This window comes from Triturus cristatus, chromosome 9 (genome assembly GCF_964204655.1).
Source record: "Triturus cristatus chromosome 9, aTriCri1.1, whole genome shotgun sequence".
NCBI classification, from domain to species: domain Eukaryota; kingdom Metazoa; phylum Chordata; class Amphibia; order Caudata; family Salamandridae; genus Triturus; species Triturus cristatus.
In genome coordinates, this window is record NC_140592.1 from 937,046,470 (window position 1) to 937,068,113 (window position 21,644).

The 21,644-nt window shown below is 45.6% G+C and overlaps 1 protein-coding gene across 1 annotated transcript in view; it reads left to right on the plus strand.

The window, feature by feature from the left end:
• Positions 1-21,644, plus strand: part of ATXN3 (ataxin 3) — a 383,732-nt gene that overhangs the window by 264,541 nt on the left and 97,547 nt on the right. Inside the window, exon 8 of the mRNA XM_085626512.1 lies at positions 10,496-10,671. Coding sequence (XP_085482638.1) covers positions 10,496-10,671 — 176 coding nt within the window. The remainder of the gene's footprint in view (positions 1-10,495; positions 10,672-21,644) is intronic.

Here is a 21,644-nt window from a genome sequence, read left to right on the forward strand (position 1 = left end):
TGGGTAGTTTCTGTGGAGTCATTGTTCTGCTACGGACCACTTTACTCCTGTGAAGGAGTCTCCACCTGTTGCCCCCCAGCTGGACTTGCTGCCATCGGACTCTGTTGATATCCAGGTCAGATCCAAAAATAACTTCCATTCCCCGCCTCCTTGTGTGCCAGCCACCATTGCATCTCTTCCTTGATTTCCACCGTCAGGAATCAGCTCTGAAAATTGGAGACCCCCTGCGGAGGTGAAACTTCTTGAGCTTTTGGAGGGCCCTGTAGTGTAAATGTCCCAAGAATATTGCCTGGATGGAGGACGATAAGACTCCTACCACCCGAGCTACTTAATGCAGCAAGGTCGTCGATTTGGACAGAATACGTCTCAATTCCCTCCGAATCTTTGCGATGATCGGAGAGTGTAGTCTGAGGGTCTTTTCCATTGAATTGATGACTAAACCAAGATTGTCTGTTCGGACAGGATCAGGAGGGATTTCTTCTTGTTGATAACAAAACTCAAGCTTTCCAGCACATTATTTGTCGTTTGCAGCTTTTCCTTCAATCTGACTGGACACAGATCCATCAGAAGATGATCAGCCAGATAGATAATGATACGGAAACCCTGGGCTTGTAGGAACTCCATTGCCGGTTTGAGCACTTTAGTGAAACACCACAGTGGACATAATTAGAAGCAGTTCACAGGGGAGCCAGTGAAATTCTATGTGAAACCCTTGGACCATCAGTAGGACCCACGAGTCAGAGCTTAACATTTCCCAATTGTGTGAGAACATAGCCAGATAACCTCCCACTTTTTGTTGGGAAGGGCGAACACTCAACTGATTTTCCTTTGGAGGAGCCCCTTGCACTTCACCCTCTCTGGCCTCTCTTCAAGGGGTAGAATTCCCTGTAACAGGACTAGTCCTGCCATTGGTTCCTACGATAGCCATGGCCTCGGAGGGCCATATGAGGAGAAGCGGCCAGCCGAGTTCCCCCTGCCACAGCTGTCTTCAACAAAAATTTGGGGTGGAAGATTTTCTTTATGGAATTCTGTTTCTTTGTCAAGTGACGTGAATGTGGAAACAAACTTTTCTAACTCCTTTATAAAAGGTTCCCCAAATAATCCCCCTTCGGACACTGCCCCCGCTTCTGTGGAATGCAATTAGCCCTGCTTGGGGTCGACTTGAATCAGGATAAAACGCAGCCTCTCTAGGACAAAGCGCAGTTTGCGTTGCCTAGAAATATTACTGCGTGTTTCACCCATCCTGAGAGGACTTTCTGCGAGCCTGTATGCCCTGATGATGTTACCTCTTCCTTCAGGTCCACAATTTTTGTCTGGGACCCAACTACATCAATGAGTTTGTCCTGGCTGGATGAGCAGCTTGTGCCCTTCTTGGGGTCGAGAAAGTCTTTCGCAAAAAACATGGCCATTCTGGTATCTATATCTGGTGTGGGAGCCACTTTTCCTGCCAGGGAGGAGCGTAGACATCTGCCTGGAGATTGGCTCGTTCCTCCTTCTCAAGGAGTTTGCAGAGGTGATCCGCCACGTATTTGGCGTAGGGGACCACTCCGCAGATCGAGGGTGAATGAAATCATCAGATCCATCTCACTTCATTTTCATCAAGTGAGGCGCTGGGGTAGTGCTAGGAGATTAACGCCAGGGTCTCGAAGGGCCTGCTTCATCTTTTTAACCTTCATGGGAGTCATCGTCATCTAGGGAAGAAGGGGCAAAACGAGGTAATCTGAAGTGGGCCCAGTAGCGCCCCTGGGTTACATCAAGACCAGTAGACAGAGGCCTGGAAAGGAATGGCTTCTTGAATTATTCAAATGTGCTCAGATCAACCCCTGCGTCCACGGTGTTAGGTAGTTATGTAGGTGCTGTGAGGAAACCTCTGGGGCAAGGTGTATCTAGAGATACATTCAGGGGGACAGGGCAGGAATAGGCCATTTGAGCTAGGTGCCTCTCTGGTGGCACGATTGCTGATGCTACAACCTGATGAATTGAGGCATCTACTGCCTCGCCAAAATTGTCATCATGAGGGAATACCGATACTGACTCCTCTTCCAAGTATTCACCCTCCATTCTTGTCTGCATTCCGTAAATGCCTTTATATTTAAGCAGCACTGATTGGGGCTGTAAATATGGTACTGGAGCAAGCCAGTGAATATGGGCGCGCTACATAATGCGCAAGATGCGAACCTCAGGGGCCAATACACCCTATATAGATTTTTTTAGGTCTCGCTGATTCAGCGCGCATGCGCTGCTCGGAGAGACTTTAGTGGGTGAGTTTTCAAAGTGCTGCTGGCTGGCGACAAGCTTGCGTTCACGCGAGCGAGCGTGCGTGCGTGTGCGCGCGCAGCCGCCAGCTTTCAGCGCCCGAGGCGCCATCTGGAGCTTATACTTTTTCCGCCGTCGTACGCGCATCCCTGCTTTCACTTTTGCCAGCACGTGTGCGCGCACCACTCTGCTATGCCAATGCATGTTACAGTAGCCTTCCCTAATGGCGGTAGGTATGCCTTGTTTATTTCTTTCATCAATCACTCTCAAACAAAATTACTTTTTTTCTTTTACTTCCGAAGCATCTGTTAAGTCTTCACATAGCGCTTTACTCAGTCTGCTTCGTTTAGCCTATTCCACTGTGTGGCGAGCAAAAAGCACGCTGAATACATTATTGTCTAAAATTGCCGACACCCTGGGCCACTTTCCAACACAAAGAATCCTTTCTGCTTTTATTTTGCCTACTATGGAAAAACCAAACTGCTTGACACTTTAAATTTAAGGAGTGGCATGGCAGCATGCTTTTCTTTATTTCTGCACGGTGTCGTTTTCACTTTAAATTTAAGAAGTGGCATGGCAGCGCAGCTTTCTTCATTTCTGAACAGTGTCAATTTAAATTTAAGGTGCGGCAGAGCTGAGCGCCACACTTCAACACACAACATGGCCATGTAAACCTGCACTTGCTAGTAACAACAAAAATAAATTCCGGTACCTGCTAATTTCAACCATACTGAAAGTATCTCCTGTAAAAGAACATGGGCACGCATATTGCCCAGGTTGTAGAGTTTCAGCCCTAAAACCAATTCAGTTTTTGAGTGGGTGTGTATCGGGTAGATCCCCAGGTTACGTTGACTCCCTTGCCACCTCTCACCGTGCAGTGTTTCCGGGCAACAAAGGAACGTCTCTGCTCGCTGAATGGTTAAAGCTTACATTGCATCCAAAGACATCTCACAGGCCCTGGGCATGTCCTGCATTCCACCTCCTGAGGTATATCCGAGGTAGGGGGGTGGGAATTAGAACTCCAGCAGAACATCTATTAACACAGGCACACCAAAGCAGCTAGGCAAACAATGTGCACGGCAGGCACAGGTAATCCTGCATCATTGTGCTCTGCATGCTCCTGTTTCAGAAACATCTTTCCTAGAATCACTCTTGCTGGACTACTTGTGAATGGGATTGGAGGACTCAATTTTGCCGTACTTATTTGTATCTTCCAGTCCTAGACTCTGGACTAATCTGCTACTTTATTCCAAACGGTGTTCTTCAAGTGAACGCAAAGCAAGACTACAAGGCCCATAATGCATTTATGTGTTGAATTAAAGTCCAAGGCTGGAACACTGCTGCCTCAAGGAAGAAGGCAGGGAGTCACTTGATAAGCCTAATCCATAATACTATGAACAATGCAGTTCCTGGCCCCCACTCCTTCACATGTCCAGAAGGTCCCCTCAGGTGAACATCAGTATTGTTACATTGAATGAATGCAAGCACTTAAAATAATAGGTATCTCGGTCGTTGCTCTCTGCACTTTCACATGAACGCATTATCTATATCATGACCCATTTGGGTCTGATTTAAGGAGCTTTTCTAGGAGCACACACATCTTTAGGTCTCGTAGAAGGACCTTTTTCGAAGCACATACTCGTGCTTGTGGCGGCATCCACCCTGCGGGAGCGAGCAGGGGGCGCGCCACCAGCACGAGTATGTGCTTTGAAAAAGAGCAAACTGTGCACGCACGCACCACTCCCGGGCCAGCAAACACACGATTGCAGTGCCAGCAGTGTGTTTTGCTTTTACTGTGACAAGCACGCGTGTGCTTTAAAATAGCAGCATTAGTTATTCACTCGTGCACGGCTATCATTTACTTTGTGTTTTGCTTTTACTGTGACAGTTTTCTCATCACTTCTTCCCTCGTGCTCTATCTTGCTTTCTTTTTTTTTATCATTCACTCTGTGTTTTGCTTTTACCTTTTCACACTATTTGTCACCACGTCCACCGCCACCACCGCATCCACCACAACCACATCCACCACTCCATGTCCACCACGTCCACCACCACCACCACATCCACCACCAAATCCACCACCACGTCCACCACCACCATGTCCACCACCACCATGTCCACCACCACCATGTCCACCACCCACATCCACCACCACCACGTCCACCACCACGTCCTGCACCACCACCACGTCCTCCACCACGTCCTCCACCACCACCACGTCCTCCACCACCACCACGTCCTCCACCACCACCACGTCCTCCACCACCACCACATCCTCCTCCACCACCACCACATCCTCCTCCACCACCACCACATCCTCCTCCACCACCACCACATCCTCCTCCACCACCACCACATCCTCCACCACCACCACATCCACCACCACATCCTCCACCACCACCACATCCACCACCACGTCCACCTCCACCACCGCGTCCACTACCACCACATCCACCACCACGTCCACCACCACCACCACGTCCACCACCACGTCCACCACCACCACCACGTCCACCACCACCACCACGCCCACCACATCCACCACGCCCACCACATCCACCACCACGTCCACCACCACCACGTCCACCACCACCACGTCCACCACCACCACGCCCACCACCACCATGTCCACCACATCCACCACCATGTTCACCACCACCACGTCCACCACCACCACGCCCACCACCACCATGTCCACCACATCCACCACCACATCCACCAACATGTTCACCACATCCACCACCACATCCACCAACATGTCCACCACCACCACGTCCACCACCAACAAGGCCACCAACAAGGCCACCACCACCACGTCCACCACCATGTTCACCATCACCACATCCACCACCACCACGTCCACCAGCACGTCCACATCCACCACGCCCACCACCACACCCACCACTCCCACCACCACGCCCATCACCACCACGTCCACCATCACCACCACGTCCACCATCACCACCACGTCCACCATCACCACCACGTCCACCATCACCACCACGTCCACCATCACCACCACGTCCACAACCACCACGTCCACAACCACCACGTCCACCACCACCACGTCCACCACCACCACGTCCACAACCACCACCACCACATCCACCACTACCACCACATCCACCACCATACTCGTGCTTGTGGCAGCATCCACCTTGCGGGAGCGAGCAGGGGGCGCGCCACCAGCACGAGTATGTGCTTTGAAAAAGAGCAAACTGTGCACGCACGCACCACTCCCGGGCCAGCAAACACACGATTGCAGTGCTAGCAGTGTGTTTTGCTTTTACTGTGACAAGCACGCGTGTGCTTTAAAATAGCAGCATCAGTTATTCACTCGTGCACGACTATCATTTACTTTGTGTTTTGCTTTTACTGTGACAGTTTTCTCATCACTTCTTCCCTCGTGCTCTATCTTGCTTTCTTTTTTTTTATCATTCACTCTGTGTTTTGCTTTTACCTTTTCACACTATTTGTCACCACGTCCACCGCCACCACCGCTTCCACCACATCCACCACTCCATGTCCACCACGTCCACCACCAACACCACATCCACCACCACATCCACCACCACGTCCACCACCACCACGTCCACCACCACCACGTCCACCACCACCACGTCCACCACCACCATGTCCACCACCACCATGTCCACCACCACCATGTCCACCACCACCATGTCCACCACCACCATGTCCACCACCACCATGTCCACCACCACCATGTCCACCACCACCATGTCCACCACCATCACGTCCACCACCATCACGTCCACCACCCACATCCACCACTACGTCCTCCACCACCACCACGTCCTCCACCACCACCACGTCCTCCACCACCACCACATCCTCCTCCACCACCACCACATCCTCCTCCACCACCACCACATCCTCCTCCACCACCACCACATCCTCCTCCACCACCACCACATCCTCCTCCACCACCACCACATCCTCCTCCACCACCACCACATCCTCTTCCACCACATCCTCCTCCACCACCACCACATCCTCCTCCACCACCACATCCTCCACCACCACCACATCCTCCACCACCACCACATCCACCACCACGTCCACCTCCACCACCGCGTCCACCACCACCACGTCCACCACCACCACCACGTCCACCACCACCACGCCCACCACATCCACCACCACCACGCCCACCACATCCACCACCATGTTCACCACCACTACCACGTCCACCACCAACAAGGCCACCCACCACCACGTCCACCACCACCACCATGCCCACCACCACCATGCCCACCACCACCATGTCCACCACATCCACCACCATGTCCACCAACATGTTCACCACATCCACCACCACATCCACCAACATGTTCACCACCACCACCACGTCCACCACCAGCAAGGCCACCAACAAGGCCACCACCATATCCACCACCACCACGTCCACCACCATGTTCACCATCACCACATCCACCACCACCACGTCCACCAGCATGTCCACATCCACCACGCCCACCACCACGTCCACCATCACCACCACGTCCACCATCACCACCACGTCCACCATCACCACCACGTCCACCATCACCACCACGTCCACCATCACCACCACGTCCACCATCACCACCACGTCCACCATCACCACCACGTCCACCATCACCACCACGTCCACCATCACCACCACGTCCACCATCACCACCACGTCCACCACCACCACGTCCACCACCACCACCACCACCACATCCACCACCACCACCCGTGACAGGTAAAGTGTCACTGGAGGGCAGGGGTAATAGGAGTGTCAACCTTGGCTCTACATGGGACATTTAAGGATGCTATGGGTGCGAGAAAACGGGAATAGGGGCTAGAAGTATCACACCAGACCCAAGATACATTTTGAAGAGACGCAATGTCACAGGGGCTCCTGTAAAAGCACTCGCAGCATCTCTACCTCACAGTGGCATACCTGCACGAGCCACTCACTCAAAAAAAGCATTGGCATAGCCAATAGGTCTCGCCTTTGGGACCTTATAAGTGTTTAGCCATGCAACACTTGATGTTGTTGCACCAAGGATATTGTGCTGGATAACTAAACACTTATAAGTTCCCAAAGGCGAGACCTATTGGCTATGCCAATGCTTGTTTTAAGGGTTAACATGAAGCGCCTGGGCCCTGCCTAAGCAGCAGTGGTTAAAGCGCGTTTATTTTATCAGCACAGTTGTCTGGAAAATACAGACCTGGTTCCATTCGGATGGTGTACTGCTTCAATTTACAACCACAATACTGACTCCGTAGGGCTTCTGGCTTCCAGGCGTTCTGGGTGGGGGTCCAAAGAACAAAGCACAGGCTCTGCGGGCAATGCAAACTCATTGGAAGGTTTCCGATAATGATTGCGCCCTATGCGCAACTGTCTCATCCGTTCGCCCTCTAGTGGGCCGCTCTGTGCAACGCACTCGCGTGGTCCTCGGGTGGGGGGGGGGGGGGGGGGGGGGACGGGTGAGATGTAATTGAAGGCCACAGCTGCCAAGACTTCAAAATTTCCAGGTGTGACATTTTCATAATTTCAGTGTAATTATGAGTGACATTTCAATGACTATGACTATCAATTTTTCTCAAGCAATGAAGACCAGAAAAACATAAATATCAGCAATTACACCCAGTCGAGCAGCAAAATACTTAAGAAAATGTTAAAACTGCTGGAAAGCACCATAAACTGAAGCACCTAGTGCCCTTCTAAGCTGATCCTACTGTTAACCAAAACGAGGACTCGGATCTACACCACTCCGGTTGACAGTGCGCACCGTGCCAAAAGTAACAAAAGAATGTTTCTGTAAATTACAGTAAAGTTAGTTATCGTAGTAGGGTCAGATTATCTGGCTCGTTGTTTTGCCACTTGCTCACCTCAAGTACAGAGAATACCATAATGACTGCTATAGTGGTTGTACAAAAAAGAAGAGGCGGATGAGAACTGTTTTCCAGACTCGGTGTCCTCACTTGAAAGCACACATCATCGTTCGCTGGGGTACTGAACGTATCCGAGGTGCAAACTCATCACTGCCGAAATTTTTAGCAGGTTTTCCACTTTAATTTCTTCTGCTCTGACAAATGTAAAATAAAACGCTTCACCTAATCACTTTCTTGTCTGCTCGACCGCTATAAATCAAGGCAATCAAATGAGCAAAGGGACACCCATTATTTTAAGAGCACCAATAGTTTTACGAAGTCGGAGATTATAATGGAAGTTTAATCTTGCACTTCGATTCGAGGTAGGCGATGGTGGAGACGGCGCAGCGGCAACAGGTACCCCAATGGGCTGGTACACGCTCTCACAGCTGTGGGAGCAGTCTGGCGCCGCCCGTGGCACGGTGAGATCGGTTGACCCTTAGTCTGCAGGATCATGATTATACCACTACTCACACTGCATAGAGCACACAGCGGGCCGAAAGGGGCGAGCAGCAGCTATCTCTGCTAGAGGGCGGCAGCATGCTCTTAACGGCGAGTCAGCAACCGCCAGCGCTGATGGGGCTGGGTGAGCCTCAAAGAAGCCGAGGCAAGCCTGTGGTTGTGCGAGTGGCGGCGTGCTCATCACCTCCGCTACCCCGGACCTTTTGTAATAATCATCTGATCCTGCCTCTGCCATGACTATGCGACCCTGGACGTCTCACCGTCCAGTGAACGCTGGCGCTCACGATAGAGTATACACCAAAATACTCGGAGAGAGTTGAGGATACACTGAATCACGTCACCTCACCATGTCAAGTGAATGCCATGCCCCATAGGCGGCCCACAGCAGCTGTGCTAATAATGAATGCTCATTGCAGCGCAGCAATGACCACCAGGTCTACGCGACACTCCTGACCTGCCATTCCCAAATAGACTTTGCACACTTAGACTACTGCAAGGCACTCTGCCAGAATAGCACATGGCCCACGCTGCGTGCTCAGCTCATCAGGAGTTTTTGGCCAGGGCGATGATTTTGGTCCCGCCTGTATCTTCCTCGTCACCGGTGTCAAGGATGCTATACAAATGCGTGACCTTGCATTTTATTGCAGTGATGCGGACCCCGCATAAAAATGAGTTAGTATCACGTCTGATGCGTGGTACTTGGCAGGGCTGAAAGCGGCTGCGAAAGGAGCACAGGCACGGCACGCGCTCCAGCGGCGGCTAAACGCTATGGAAAACCAAGCACAAAATATCACATTTAATCATGCACAGTATAAAAGACAAAGAAAAAAAATCATCTGCCTGCTGGAGCTGGAAAAAAGAGGAAGTCAGACAAGCGAACAATCCTTTTGAGGGTCAAGAGACTATTGGTTGATTAAAAACTTTTGTAGTTCCTTTCCCATGGGTTGCTAGGAAAGGTAGTTTATATGAACAATGTTGAAGTCCGCTGGAGTAAAAATAAATGTCCTGTCAGAATTGAATTGCTTTACTGAGTGGGGAATCAGTTCGGGTGCAAAATGTTTGTAAAACCGATTGGCGATACCATCTGCTCCTGCGACCTTGTTAGAGTGCATGGCCGATATTGTATTTACAACCTTTTTTCCAGTGATTAATGCCTCTAAGCTAGCTTGATCAATTGCTTTAGAGTTGCCCCTTTGAGATAGGACTTTATTTCGGCCACTGAAACAGGTTCTGCACAGTAGAGAGCTCTGTGTTTGGCTTAATATGTGAATATACCCTTTGCGTTGTGGTCACCTGTGACTCCTTTGCTTGTTGTCTCTGCATGATCTAGTTAAAAGCCAGGGTTCCTGTGGCTGTTTTCCTTCTCTCTATATTAGATCTGCCACTGGACTTGTTTATTGCAATCTAAGCTCCCTTATATTTGGCATATCTTTATATTATAGAGATTGTATGATGATAGGACAAACATCATTCTTCAATACAATTAACAGCATAACAAATGCTTATGTGGAGGTTTCTTTGAAATATCTGCATTACAAATACTGTGATAAGCATTTATGTATTTAAAAAAAATCCTTTTAACTTGAAAAAAGGCATTGTATTCTGTGAATAAAATATGAAAATTAAATGTTCATTCTGTTCAGTTCAGAGACATCCACATTTTTTCACAAGACCTGCCATACAGGACCACCATTGGACAGCCCAGGTCTAATAGCATCCTTCCCGAATGAAAATGGATATTTTAAATGCAAAGGAGTCCAATGAGTCGATATCTTAAGATTTTCTGTAGCTTTTGTTTGATTTTGTGACGTTCTACAATAATGACCAGTTAGAATTTCTGCTGTGTTCACAGGCTACAGATGACTGACTTGGACCAAGCAACAGAAACCTGTCAACCCTATAGTGAAACGAATGCATTAGATGAAGACGAGGAGAATCTGCAAAAGGCCCTTGCCCTAAGTCGTCAGGAAATTGACATGGAAGATGAAGAAGCAGATTTGCGAAGAGCCATCCAGCTTAGCATGCAAGGTTTGTATGCCATTGTCATTAAGTTTCAAATGTATTTGTGGAGAGGAGTAGGCCCAACGGCTAGGGCGGTCGACCTCGAATCTGGGGAACTGGGTTCAACTCTTGGCAATGACGCTGAACATCCTGTGATTCTGTGCAAATCGCTTAATCTCCCCGTGCCTAAAAAAAAATTAATTTGTCCTCATGTAATGCAACTCGTGCTATGTAAAGCGCTCTGATACCGGATTCGGGTCAAGTTCACGCTATATAAAACTCTTTAAAAAAAAAAAAAAAAATTAAAGAACCTGATGCAGAATTGTATATCCTTTTATTTGAAACATGTTGCAGAGGTTATCTTGACCTTTTCACTGCTGGATGTTTGCTCACTTCTGACCAGAGCTTTCTTCAAAAAAGTCTGGTTTAAGTTGTTTAAACAACTCCGACACTTTGATATGTTTGTGCACCCATGCAAGCTATGTTTTTTTTTTTTTTTGCATGTTCAGCAACATGTATAGCAGCACACCCTCATTAATATCTCCTTAGAGCCTGCAGATTTAATAATAAATGTGAATTTATTTTCATTTTGAAACTAATTTGCTTAATATTTTTGCTGCATTTCTCAAACTAAGAAAATGAAGCCAGAATGGCCTGAGTCCTGAAACATTGATTATGTTTGGGTTTTCCGGGGAATTTAGTCTATTAATCAGTTATGTAAAATTAGCACATATCATAAAATTGTGAAAAAAAGCACTTTTTTCGGTGCACAGTTCATTTGATGACAGATGCCAAACTCCGAATTAAATTGAAAGTATAAAAGCTATATATTTCCTAAATCTGCATTGCCTAAGGAATCTATTAGTGCATGCCAGACCTCGCTGCATTGACTGGCTGGCAGGTAAAACAAGCATTTGCAATGCAATAGGTCTCGCATTATAAAAGTGTGAGCAGCTGGCATTGCTAATAATAATGCAACACTAGCTATTGGCTTTGTAAATGATAAATAAATGCCATTATGTGTTTGTTTTATAAAATAGCTTAAAAAAGGCATTGTCATGAACAATGCCAATAGCTTAAACTTTTACAAATGCGAGACCTATTGCATTGCAATCGCTTGTTGTTACTGATGGCCGGCAATATCTGCCCCCTGTAACAAAATCGACAGAAACCGGCCCCGGCAAACATATCGGCCGTACCCCCCTACCTCCCATCGTGGGCTGGCCGAGCAGCTTACCAGGGGCGGTTTTGGTTCCCAGCCCTGCATGCTGGTGCTGTTAATAAATACAAAATGTTGCTATTATGCACATTACCTTGATTTTAAACCCAAAAATACATCTTTCACACAGTAGTATATAGATGTGCTTTAAAACCAGCTGAAGATACAGAAATTGTTTCTTATGTGCTATATGTCTGTCCCTTTTTATTTCACACTTTTTGTCAAACCAGCATTGTGAAAGCCAACAAATCTATGTATAGTATACTGATATGTATGTTTTCCAGGCCTGTTTTTGCATGCTTTAGTCACAAAAATGCAAAGAGAAAAACACAGGTATGGACCTGCTGCTAACAACTTACATGAGATCCCTGCTTCATGTGCTAATTTTAAATTAGTCTCTGCATTATGAAAATGAGAACTATCACAAAGGGGCTTGATAAAAAATGTATTCTCAGATGTCCCACGGTTGGAAAGTTTATGTGAGTAAAACCACGACTTGGATGGAGGTTTATAGACCATGCACTCGATATTGCATAGTTACAGCCCAGGATGCATTTAACACCCTAAAAATATACCTTACACACATAAATAAGTAACGTTCTAAGTTGCTGTACGCCAGGAAGTTGGTGGGTCACTTTTAATTTTTGGGGAGTTTTATATAGCGCGAGCTGGACCCGAAGGTATCGGAGCTCTAGTTATATTACAGCAAGACACATCCATGTATTTTGTATTCACTGGCAGAATAAGTGGTTTGCCTAGAAATGTTGAGGCGGCGCGAGACTGGACTTAGTTCCCCATCTTCAATGTTGTCACATCTGGCCGTTATGACACATCGTCTCACCTCTTATTTTAAACCCTGACAATGCAGTGATTTCGGTAAATATACGGATGATTCTTCACGCATACCAGGAAGAATTAACACGTGTGTAAGGACCTGGAATGAAATTTAAGATTTTGTTTTTTCCACAGGAAATAATCACCGTTTTACAACGTAGAGACAACCTAGGTCTCAACTAGGTCTGAACTCCTCGTTTCTTACCTGATATCAAAGCCGTTATTCTAGTTCTGCTAGCTGTTCAGGTTGAGCAGGTTCTTGCTGCCATGAAGAGGCTGGAATGCGCTTTGCGAGTTTAAGCTTTTTTTCCGCCTGAATAGTGGAGTATGGGAGCTGTGAATGAGATTTAAGGTACAGCCAGTAGAAGTCAGCAGCTGCGCTAAATTAAAGAAGCATTGTTACCACTGTGCTGCTCAAAACATGGAAGGGCGGTGTCCTAGTTTACCGCGTTTCATGTTTTGGACAGCACAGTGCTAACAATGCCTGTTTATTTTAGCCAAACTGTGTTCAAATTTACAAGCATTGTTAGCACCGTGCTGCTCAAACCATTAAGTACGGTATCGGAAAAGAGGGTGCCAAAGGATTGAGGTGGACCACTGCTGCAGAGGCCGTGTGCGCTCCGAGGGAGGCGAGGCACTTCAACAAACTGCGACGATATAAGCAAGCATTGTTTGCAACGTGCTGTCTAAAACATGAAGCACGGTGTCATAGAAGCGCGTGCTGTGCTGATATATGAAGTGAGTGAAGCAAGACTAGTAAGCATCAAAGATAGGGAGAGTTATTATCCTCTGCCAGACTGCCTCGAACCCAGTTTGCAAATCCTTGGGCGTAAAAGGATTTGCTGAGGCTTTTTCCTGAAAGGGCTCCAAAGTGTGCATTTTTAAACAGACTTGTGATAACAAAACTCTTAAGTATATACAAGTAGCCCGAGACTCTTTCGTGTTCGAACACCGAACTGGAAAATAAAACCGTCTTGGTGTAGGAAGGCTTCTACAGACATGCGAGTATTATGTTATAGCTTGTCCTTAATTAGCAAAGTGGCGCAAATCCCTTTAATGACGTGAGCGATGGCCTGTGTTTTCTGGCATTCCCAATCTCTGAGATCTGTAGTGGCTGTGGGGAGGAAAAGGAGAGGGGAGGAGCGAAGGACAAGAGTGGAGTTTGGGGGAGGGAGAGATTACATGTGAAGTTACAGGCACGTTTAATTACGTAGAGCCCATCTCCCAGGTTAGTGGACAGCCTAATCCCCATGGGGTAAAAGATTGCCTTCTCTTGTGTGCTGAGTAAACACACCGTGTTTACATCTGCTTAATGGTTACATTCCACTGGAACACAGTTGCAGAAAGACACCTTCCTTTCTAAAGCTGGATTCATGTTACTTTTGTTTTTTATGTGAGGTATTTTGTTCCGCGATGAACTGCTATTTGGCTTTATTTTATATTGAACCGATGATTCTAAAATGTATCTATCAGATCAACAAATAATTAAAAACATGTACATTTAAAGAACGCGAGACTGGTAGTTGCATCATGTCCCTGTCTTGTTTTACTTGCAAGCTTTACACATTTGTGCAAGCACCTCATTCGATTAGCCTACACTGAAATAGGATCTGCTCCAGTAGTGCCGAGAAACTCGACTATCAATCAAACAGGTTCTAATCATTTACAGGACAAATGCACAAATAACATGAGCATATACTGTTTTCGCCACTGAATACAACAAAACATTTCACTATAAAGTGGCTCTGCGTTAGTCATACCTTTGTTTCCCTGAACTCACTCCCTGGAATTTCTTATTTTATTTCCATCAACCAACTCCAGTCGGCTAATATTTTTAGGAACATTTATAGGTATTTAAAAACATGGGGTCTTTAAAATAATCTAGCAGAAAAACGTTATTTGCTTTTACAAAATATACCTACTGCATTCCTTTATAGGCACATTAAGACCAGCCCACGCTGTGTATATATAATTTGTGGTTTAGAGAACATTACATTTGTAGTTTGCGGAAAACTGGCTAAATTAGCATGCGATTTACTGATATGCTCCTTTCTCTCATCAAACGTCTAATTAGAGAAAGTTCCAGGATTATTTACTCTTGCAATTTTAAACTCTGACTGATTCTTTCTCAATGGCAACTTTTGATCCTTCTCAGATCGGATCGATTCACAAGGCTGTGGGAAGAGAGAGGGGGAGGGGAGCTTAGAGGCGTTGGAGTTAGTTCATCTGCCCTGCCACAAATAAAGAGCACGCAGCACGCTGAGAACAAAACCGCTGCCAAAATGTGCGCCATTTAGAATTATTTTTAACAAAATATATGCGAAAAAGAGTGTTTCTAAATGGACTTATTTCGCGTCTGTTCCTCTGTAATACGCCCAAACAACAGTATGCCATGTGCCAAAGTGTTCCACTAACAAAAAAGTCAAATCTTGTCGCGCATTCACACCGACAGGACGTAACGCAGAGCCCTGCAGCCCCTACGAAGGAGGGGGCCTCCACGCTTCACGGAAGCATAGTCTATGGTTACTGGTGACATGTGAGGCCCCTCATCATCTTCAGCAGGGGTGGGGGTGGCCCATCATTTTGTGTAGCGCTACTGCTGGTATTGTGTTTAACGTCACTCTGTATTGATGTTAAAGTGCGTTCTACCAGTGTGAGGGAGGCTCTATGCAAAAAAAAAATAAGAATTACTGAGTCAATAGATGATAAAAGGAAAGTCCTGTGATATCATTGTCCATTAATAGTGTCAGTGAATTAAGCCGTCCTCCTCGCTGAATGAGGTTAACTTAGGCTGAGACAACACTAGGGTGCTGTGCCAGGAACCACGTGCTGGCTCCAACCACGCTACTCACAAGACATTCTGTTCCCAACCTTATGAAAAAAACATTTTTGAGGGAGTGGCGTGTTTTGAGAAATCTTGCCCACGGGAATCCATCCGTAATAGCTTGTCAAATGGTAGAGCAGCCTCCGTTTTTGAGTGTGAGAACATAAACAGGACTGGCTGTTGTTAGTCGTTAGAGTGGGCTGCAGAGGCCAATGAACGCAAGCTGCAAGTAGAAGATTGTGACGTTGCAGCCAGCCACGTGACCCGCGCCTTTGTAGTGTTACACTGAAGTGTAGTCCCCCCCCCCCCACTGAACTGCGATTAGAAGTACTTAGCTGTTTAACAACGAAGTGCCGCTTTCGTTCTATTCCTCTTCATTTTTCTTTTCTTCAAAGATGTACCTGCAATATAACCTGTGCTTCTGTAGCCGAGCTGCATTTGGAAGAAATTCAACACTGACGCGCCTCGACTGCCTGTTAAGACGAGAGGAATTGTTTATCCAAGTGGTTAATCGAAATAAAATTACTTGGAAACAAACTGAGGTATTTAAGGGCAGCGTTTAAAACAAGCGACCGCGAAAGTGAAAGTGATCGCGATCAAACATCAAAGCGGCCGCAAACGAGTGCTTTCAGGCTGCCAAATGGTGCGCGCGCCCGGAGCACATGCACTGTAGTTGGCGGCCTGAAATGCACTCGTTTGCACTTCCAAAACTCGTTTACTATAAGTCTCGCCAGAGCAGCGCTAAAGCGCTGACTCAGGCGAGACCTAAAAACAAAAGCTCAGAATGGAGTTTGCCAAATTTTTTGCAATTATTTTCAAAGTGATAATTCCCTTCAGTCTTCCTCGTGGAGGAATATGGCACTGTCAATCCTTGACCCCATCTGTGTTCTTCTAGGTCCACTGAGTTTGGTTTCATCAGACATGCCTGTGTTTTCTGTGGGCTCTGGGTGGCTGCAGGTGATAAACTGGGTGCATAGCATTTGTGAAATTTGGAAAGCAACTGAGAGCAAAACGCTTGTTTAGGGTTCCTGTTTAGTCGCTAGTTTGACGCCTTGGCTTTTTGGCAACCTACAACAGCCATATATTTTCCATAACTACATATTCTAAGGTTTCTATCATTGGGTGCCAGGCCTCCCTCGCCCTGACTGGCTTGCTGGTAGAACATGGCGAACATGAGGACTCTCTGATTTTTTAAAATGTTGTTCCAAAACATAGTCACATAGGCCATTGTTAGATATTAACATATCTACTTGGGAGGATTCCTAGTTTGTACGCAAGTAAATACAATAAAGATACTTATCAAAACAATGTTTTCTTTATAAGTGAAATAGCCATACCTAATTGTATCGACCTTGATAAAAGCAGGATTGCCCCATAGTTGATTGAATTCCAGATCCATGAGGGTGGTTTATTGCATGCGACAGACATTTTTAGGAGCTGCATCAAAAAATGCCACCTCCAGTATGGATCTGAGATCTTGTTCTAGCCTATGGACCCCAATACAAGACAGGACAGAGCATTATAATGTAAACCGTAGTTTAATTTCCAATTCAAAATACAGGGATACCAGAGGGGTACCAGGCCCAAACTTCAAAGAGATTGTAAAATTAACTTTCAATTATCTTTAGTATCCAGGCCTCGGTAGAGCTCCAGAAACCACAAACAGTTGAGACTCCAGCTTCTATCTATTTTCTTGGAGGATCGTCCTTAGTGGCTGGATTGCCAACCTTGCAATCCAAGCAGTGTTGCACTATCATGTACTTTCCTCTTTTGTGGTGTATCAGAACCCCCCCTTTTTAGCCAAATTCTCTCCCCTCGGCCTGCCATACTTCCAATCATTGAACCCTTCATACTATTATCCGAGTTCTGTGCCTGAGAGCCTGGCTCTACCATCTGACTCAAAACCCCCCACTCCTCCTCAAATGCTTTTTTTTGTGTCTGCTCATATAGTCAGGCCCTCTGATACTTTGGCGTCAGAACTAGAAATTCGTATGCAGGTCTCCTTTGCCATGCCCACACAATCATGTCCGTCACCCATAGAGTTGTAGTAGGACTTTCTAGTCCCTAACCAAACTATACATCTTTTCGCCTGTATGAGCGCAGAGTGCGTACATTTATTATCATATTTTCTTTGATTTCAGTTTTGGTATAATGCCAATATAAAGACATTGTTTTGTAGAGTGCTCCATTGTGATCCTTGTCGCTCTGTTTATTCTTAGCAGTACTTCCAACCACTAAGTCAAAATTTCACCAAAAGACTATGCTAGGTGTATAAATGGGGCCCTTACATTAGACCTCTTAGCTTAGACACCAACTTGTGTTTATTTTTTTTACAACTATCTTGCTCTGTAATAGTATTTTTTATGCAAAGATGCTTACATTTTAGCAGTCAGTATGAGGTGTTTGACTGTCAAACTTTCACATGTGTCCTGTCCCCTAATCACAGTGCATACAATGGTCCTATATTCCTTCCATAGCTGCACTGGAATATGTTCCACTTTCTGGATCATCTGTTTATCATTACCTAATTGATAGTCACTGACACATAACCAGACAGTTGGTTTGATTTTTATAAAGATAATAGAATAATTAATCTTGAATCCTGACCTTTAATAATGCCTTTAAACTCCAAATTATTCCTCGTATTTGGAAACTCTCATAATTCTGTGACAAAAGGGCCAAACATGTTATCAAAGCATCCCAGAGTTGAACTCAAAGCTTATTCATTTGAATTACAAATCTCAACTATATGTTCCTGACACGTTGTGCAGAGATCCTTCTAGGACTTTGACCTCTAACATTTAAGTGGCTAAAAAAGCAAACAAAAATGCATTACCTACAAGAAGGTATGAGTGTGTATAAAACTCTTGGGCAGATATCGGCTCACCTTTGTTGCCAGAAAACTAGAATTTTGGAAAGACAGACTTTTTAACTCTGTGAAGCACTTACACCAAATCCTTGTCGAAATGTTGCTCAACTTTCAAACCATGTATTGGGAAATGTATACTGATAAGAACCACTTTCCAGCCGACATTCAGTTCCCAGTCTTGTGAATTTGCTTGAGAAGAAAATTGAGACCATATTATGGAAATTAAAGAAAACTAATTCTGCATTTTGGGATCTTCATTGATCATCATAAATATTAGAAAAATTCCCCACTGATGTGCTCAAGTGAGGTGAATGAAAAAAAAATTCCTCTTACTGCCTGGACTTGACTTTATTCCGTTAGGTGCAAGGGTGGAGATATTAAAAAACAACTATGTGCAGATGGGATGTATGATGAATCCGCTGCAGTCTTAGTCTGAATGGTTGGTCGACATGTTTCAGGCTTTTAATTGCCCAAAAAGGTCAGGGGGCTTTCTTCAGGACCTTGATGAGTGAAGGAAGTGGATAGTATCCAAATCAAGAGTAAAAGTTCGAGTATTGCTCGTATGAACTTGAAAAGGAATAGTGCCTTGGAGGTTCGAAATCCGAACTTCGTAAATCAGGGATGCGTATTTACGCAGGTTAGGAGCGGGCACGACTTGTGCTGACGCTGACTTCCTGTTTTTATTCATTCACCTCACTTGAGCACATCTCACCCAATTTTTTAAATTTTTTTCCCTGATCACTGCTGAAACACACCCAGTGGTTACCTCCAGGACGGAGGAAGCATGGAAAGAACCCCATGATGATGCGATCACGTATTTAAAATCAAGTCGGAGAACCAAGATATACCGCCCCTTAACCATCTTACGTGAATGAGGGTTCTTTACCAATGATAGGAAACAAGCACCTGAACCCTGGTGACAGCTACAAGTGATCCATTCCCTTTGATTATGCATATAATAATATATACAGGGTGTCAATGTCCATATGAGGTGTGGTACCCTTCAGCAGCCTATCAAGACAAGATGTTTCCAAAATGTAGACTTAAGAACGCTCAGAAGAGTCTATTCACAAACTAAATTACAGGTTTGAAATGTCAAGCTCTATCTGTCATTGAGGAAAGATTGCAGCTTCCAGGCTTATATTGTAGAGTGGTGAAGAAAAAGATTGTTGTGCCTTTAAGAACCAAGGGGCTTCCACTTCCTATAATGCACCTCACTGGCAGGCCTCTCTCAGTCAGCTCTTTTTTCTGTGTGAAAGATTCAAGAACACCATGAGGTTTTCACACCTCTCCTCTTTTTTAGAATATGTTGTATCAGAAACAATTGTTTTTACATTTTTGCCTGATGTCTACAGATAACACCTACTTTTTCTGTCGCAGTGCTTTCACATTTTGTGAAGTGCTCTTTCTGTGGCAGGAAAAAGGAAGCCAGAGACCACACAAAGCTTGAGTTCCAACACAAAATTCCAAAAGGACATTAAAAGACAGAAGCCATCAGGCTTGGGGGGAAGTTTGAAGATATGATGGCGAAGAGATGGAGGAGGAAACCGGGTGAGAAATCATCCAGCCCGACCTCTCTCTGCCAGGATGTCTACACCTCAAAAGGTTTTTCTAAGAGAAGGATCTGAGTAGAAGAGAATAAATGACAACACCATCATTGCCACCATTCAAGACGTCATTCCCTTTTGGTATAGTAGATCTCGAAGTTGAAAGCCTCCGCACCAAAATGTTCATCATCGAATGCCAGCATACCTTGGATCGACAACAAATCTATCGCTATCGATCTCGAAGAGTCCATGATTGCAGGCAGTACCTTTGTCAATGGCAAAAAAGGGCTGGTCGTCAACACCATCTCCAGCAATGTCAAAGTATTCTATGATTTTTTTTCTGCTTCACCAACACTATTTTTGCATTCAGTCCATTCATACACAATCCATTCTCCAGCACTGAACTCTCCTTCAGTAACACCCACGTCAAATCGAAGAATATCAATGTCTCCCTTTACACCTACTCCTAAAAAGAGACTGCAATTCTGAAGCGATCACTCCAAAACTACTGGATGTCCTATGTTCTGTTATTCCATTAGGGGACCCTCTACAAACTTTTGGGCCCTCTCAACATTCTTCCCCCACAACCTCGCACCACACCATTGCCGGAGTTGCCAAGGCCAAAACCAAGAATGGTGTCCAGGTAGATCACTATGTCACCATTAGGTAGCAGACCTGTATATGCTGCGACTCCTGCACCACAGTAAATACTACCATTGCCAGAGAAAATTAGGAGGAGGGCACCATCAAGATCTAGGTCGCATTAAACACCTAGTAACGGGTATCATTTATCTTATACACTGACTTCTGCCTTCTTCCCCTGTGAGAATCTCTCCAGTGGATGACTTAACAACTTTTCACAATGTTTTAGGGAGAGGGATGAATAAGTTAAGCATTCCATTGCAGGGGTGTGGAATTTAATAAAATATCTACTTGTCCATGGGGCAGGTTGCTTCATAAATCTACTTGTCCTGTAACAAAATCCACTTGTCCCTTTTGTGCCATGTAATGTGGCGACAAATTACGGCAGCAATCTCATTAAGCAAGAGTTCTGATAAAGCCTCTCTAATTATGCCAGGGCTTGTACCATAGTAGGGTTTGAATACTAGCAATTCCCTTATGTTGCTACATTTCTGCAGGTCTACATACTGGGGCTGAAGGTAGTGGTAAGCAATAGTTTAAGGGTTGGAATGCCCTTTTGAGTCTGTGCAAACCTACTAACTTGCATGTTTTAAGGGTTTTCGCCAACTCCTTTTCTAATCTTTTCCCATACTGAAAAAGGTTGGAAATTTACTCCTGGCAGTGGCAGATGTAAAACTTCTTCAGGGTTGGGGAAAAAAGTGGTTGGAGGAAAAGTAAACTTGAAACATTCAGATTTTCACATGAGCAAATCTACACAAGCACATTTGCTCATGCTAAAATGCAGTTCACAAATATTTTCTAGGAGTACTATTTCTTGGCCTACTTCTGTAAATTCTTGTGAATTCACGGAGACTGTATATATGCACGTAACACATGGATATATACCATGGATGCACATTTGAGACTTTCTTTAATAATTGGGCCTCTAATTAGGCCTGGTGTCAACCATGACCTTTTGTGTTTAGTAAAATTATGTCTCTCTCTCGGTCTATCAGCTGGCTTCACTGTGAGTGACAGTATTCTGCTCTATTACAAGGAGCATATTGGCACACAAAGTAGTTTTGT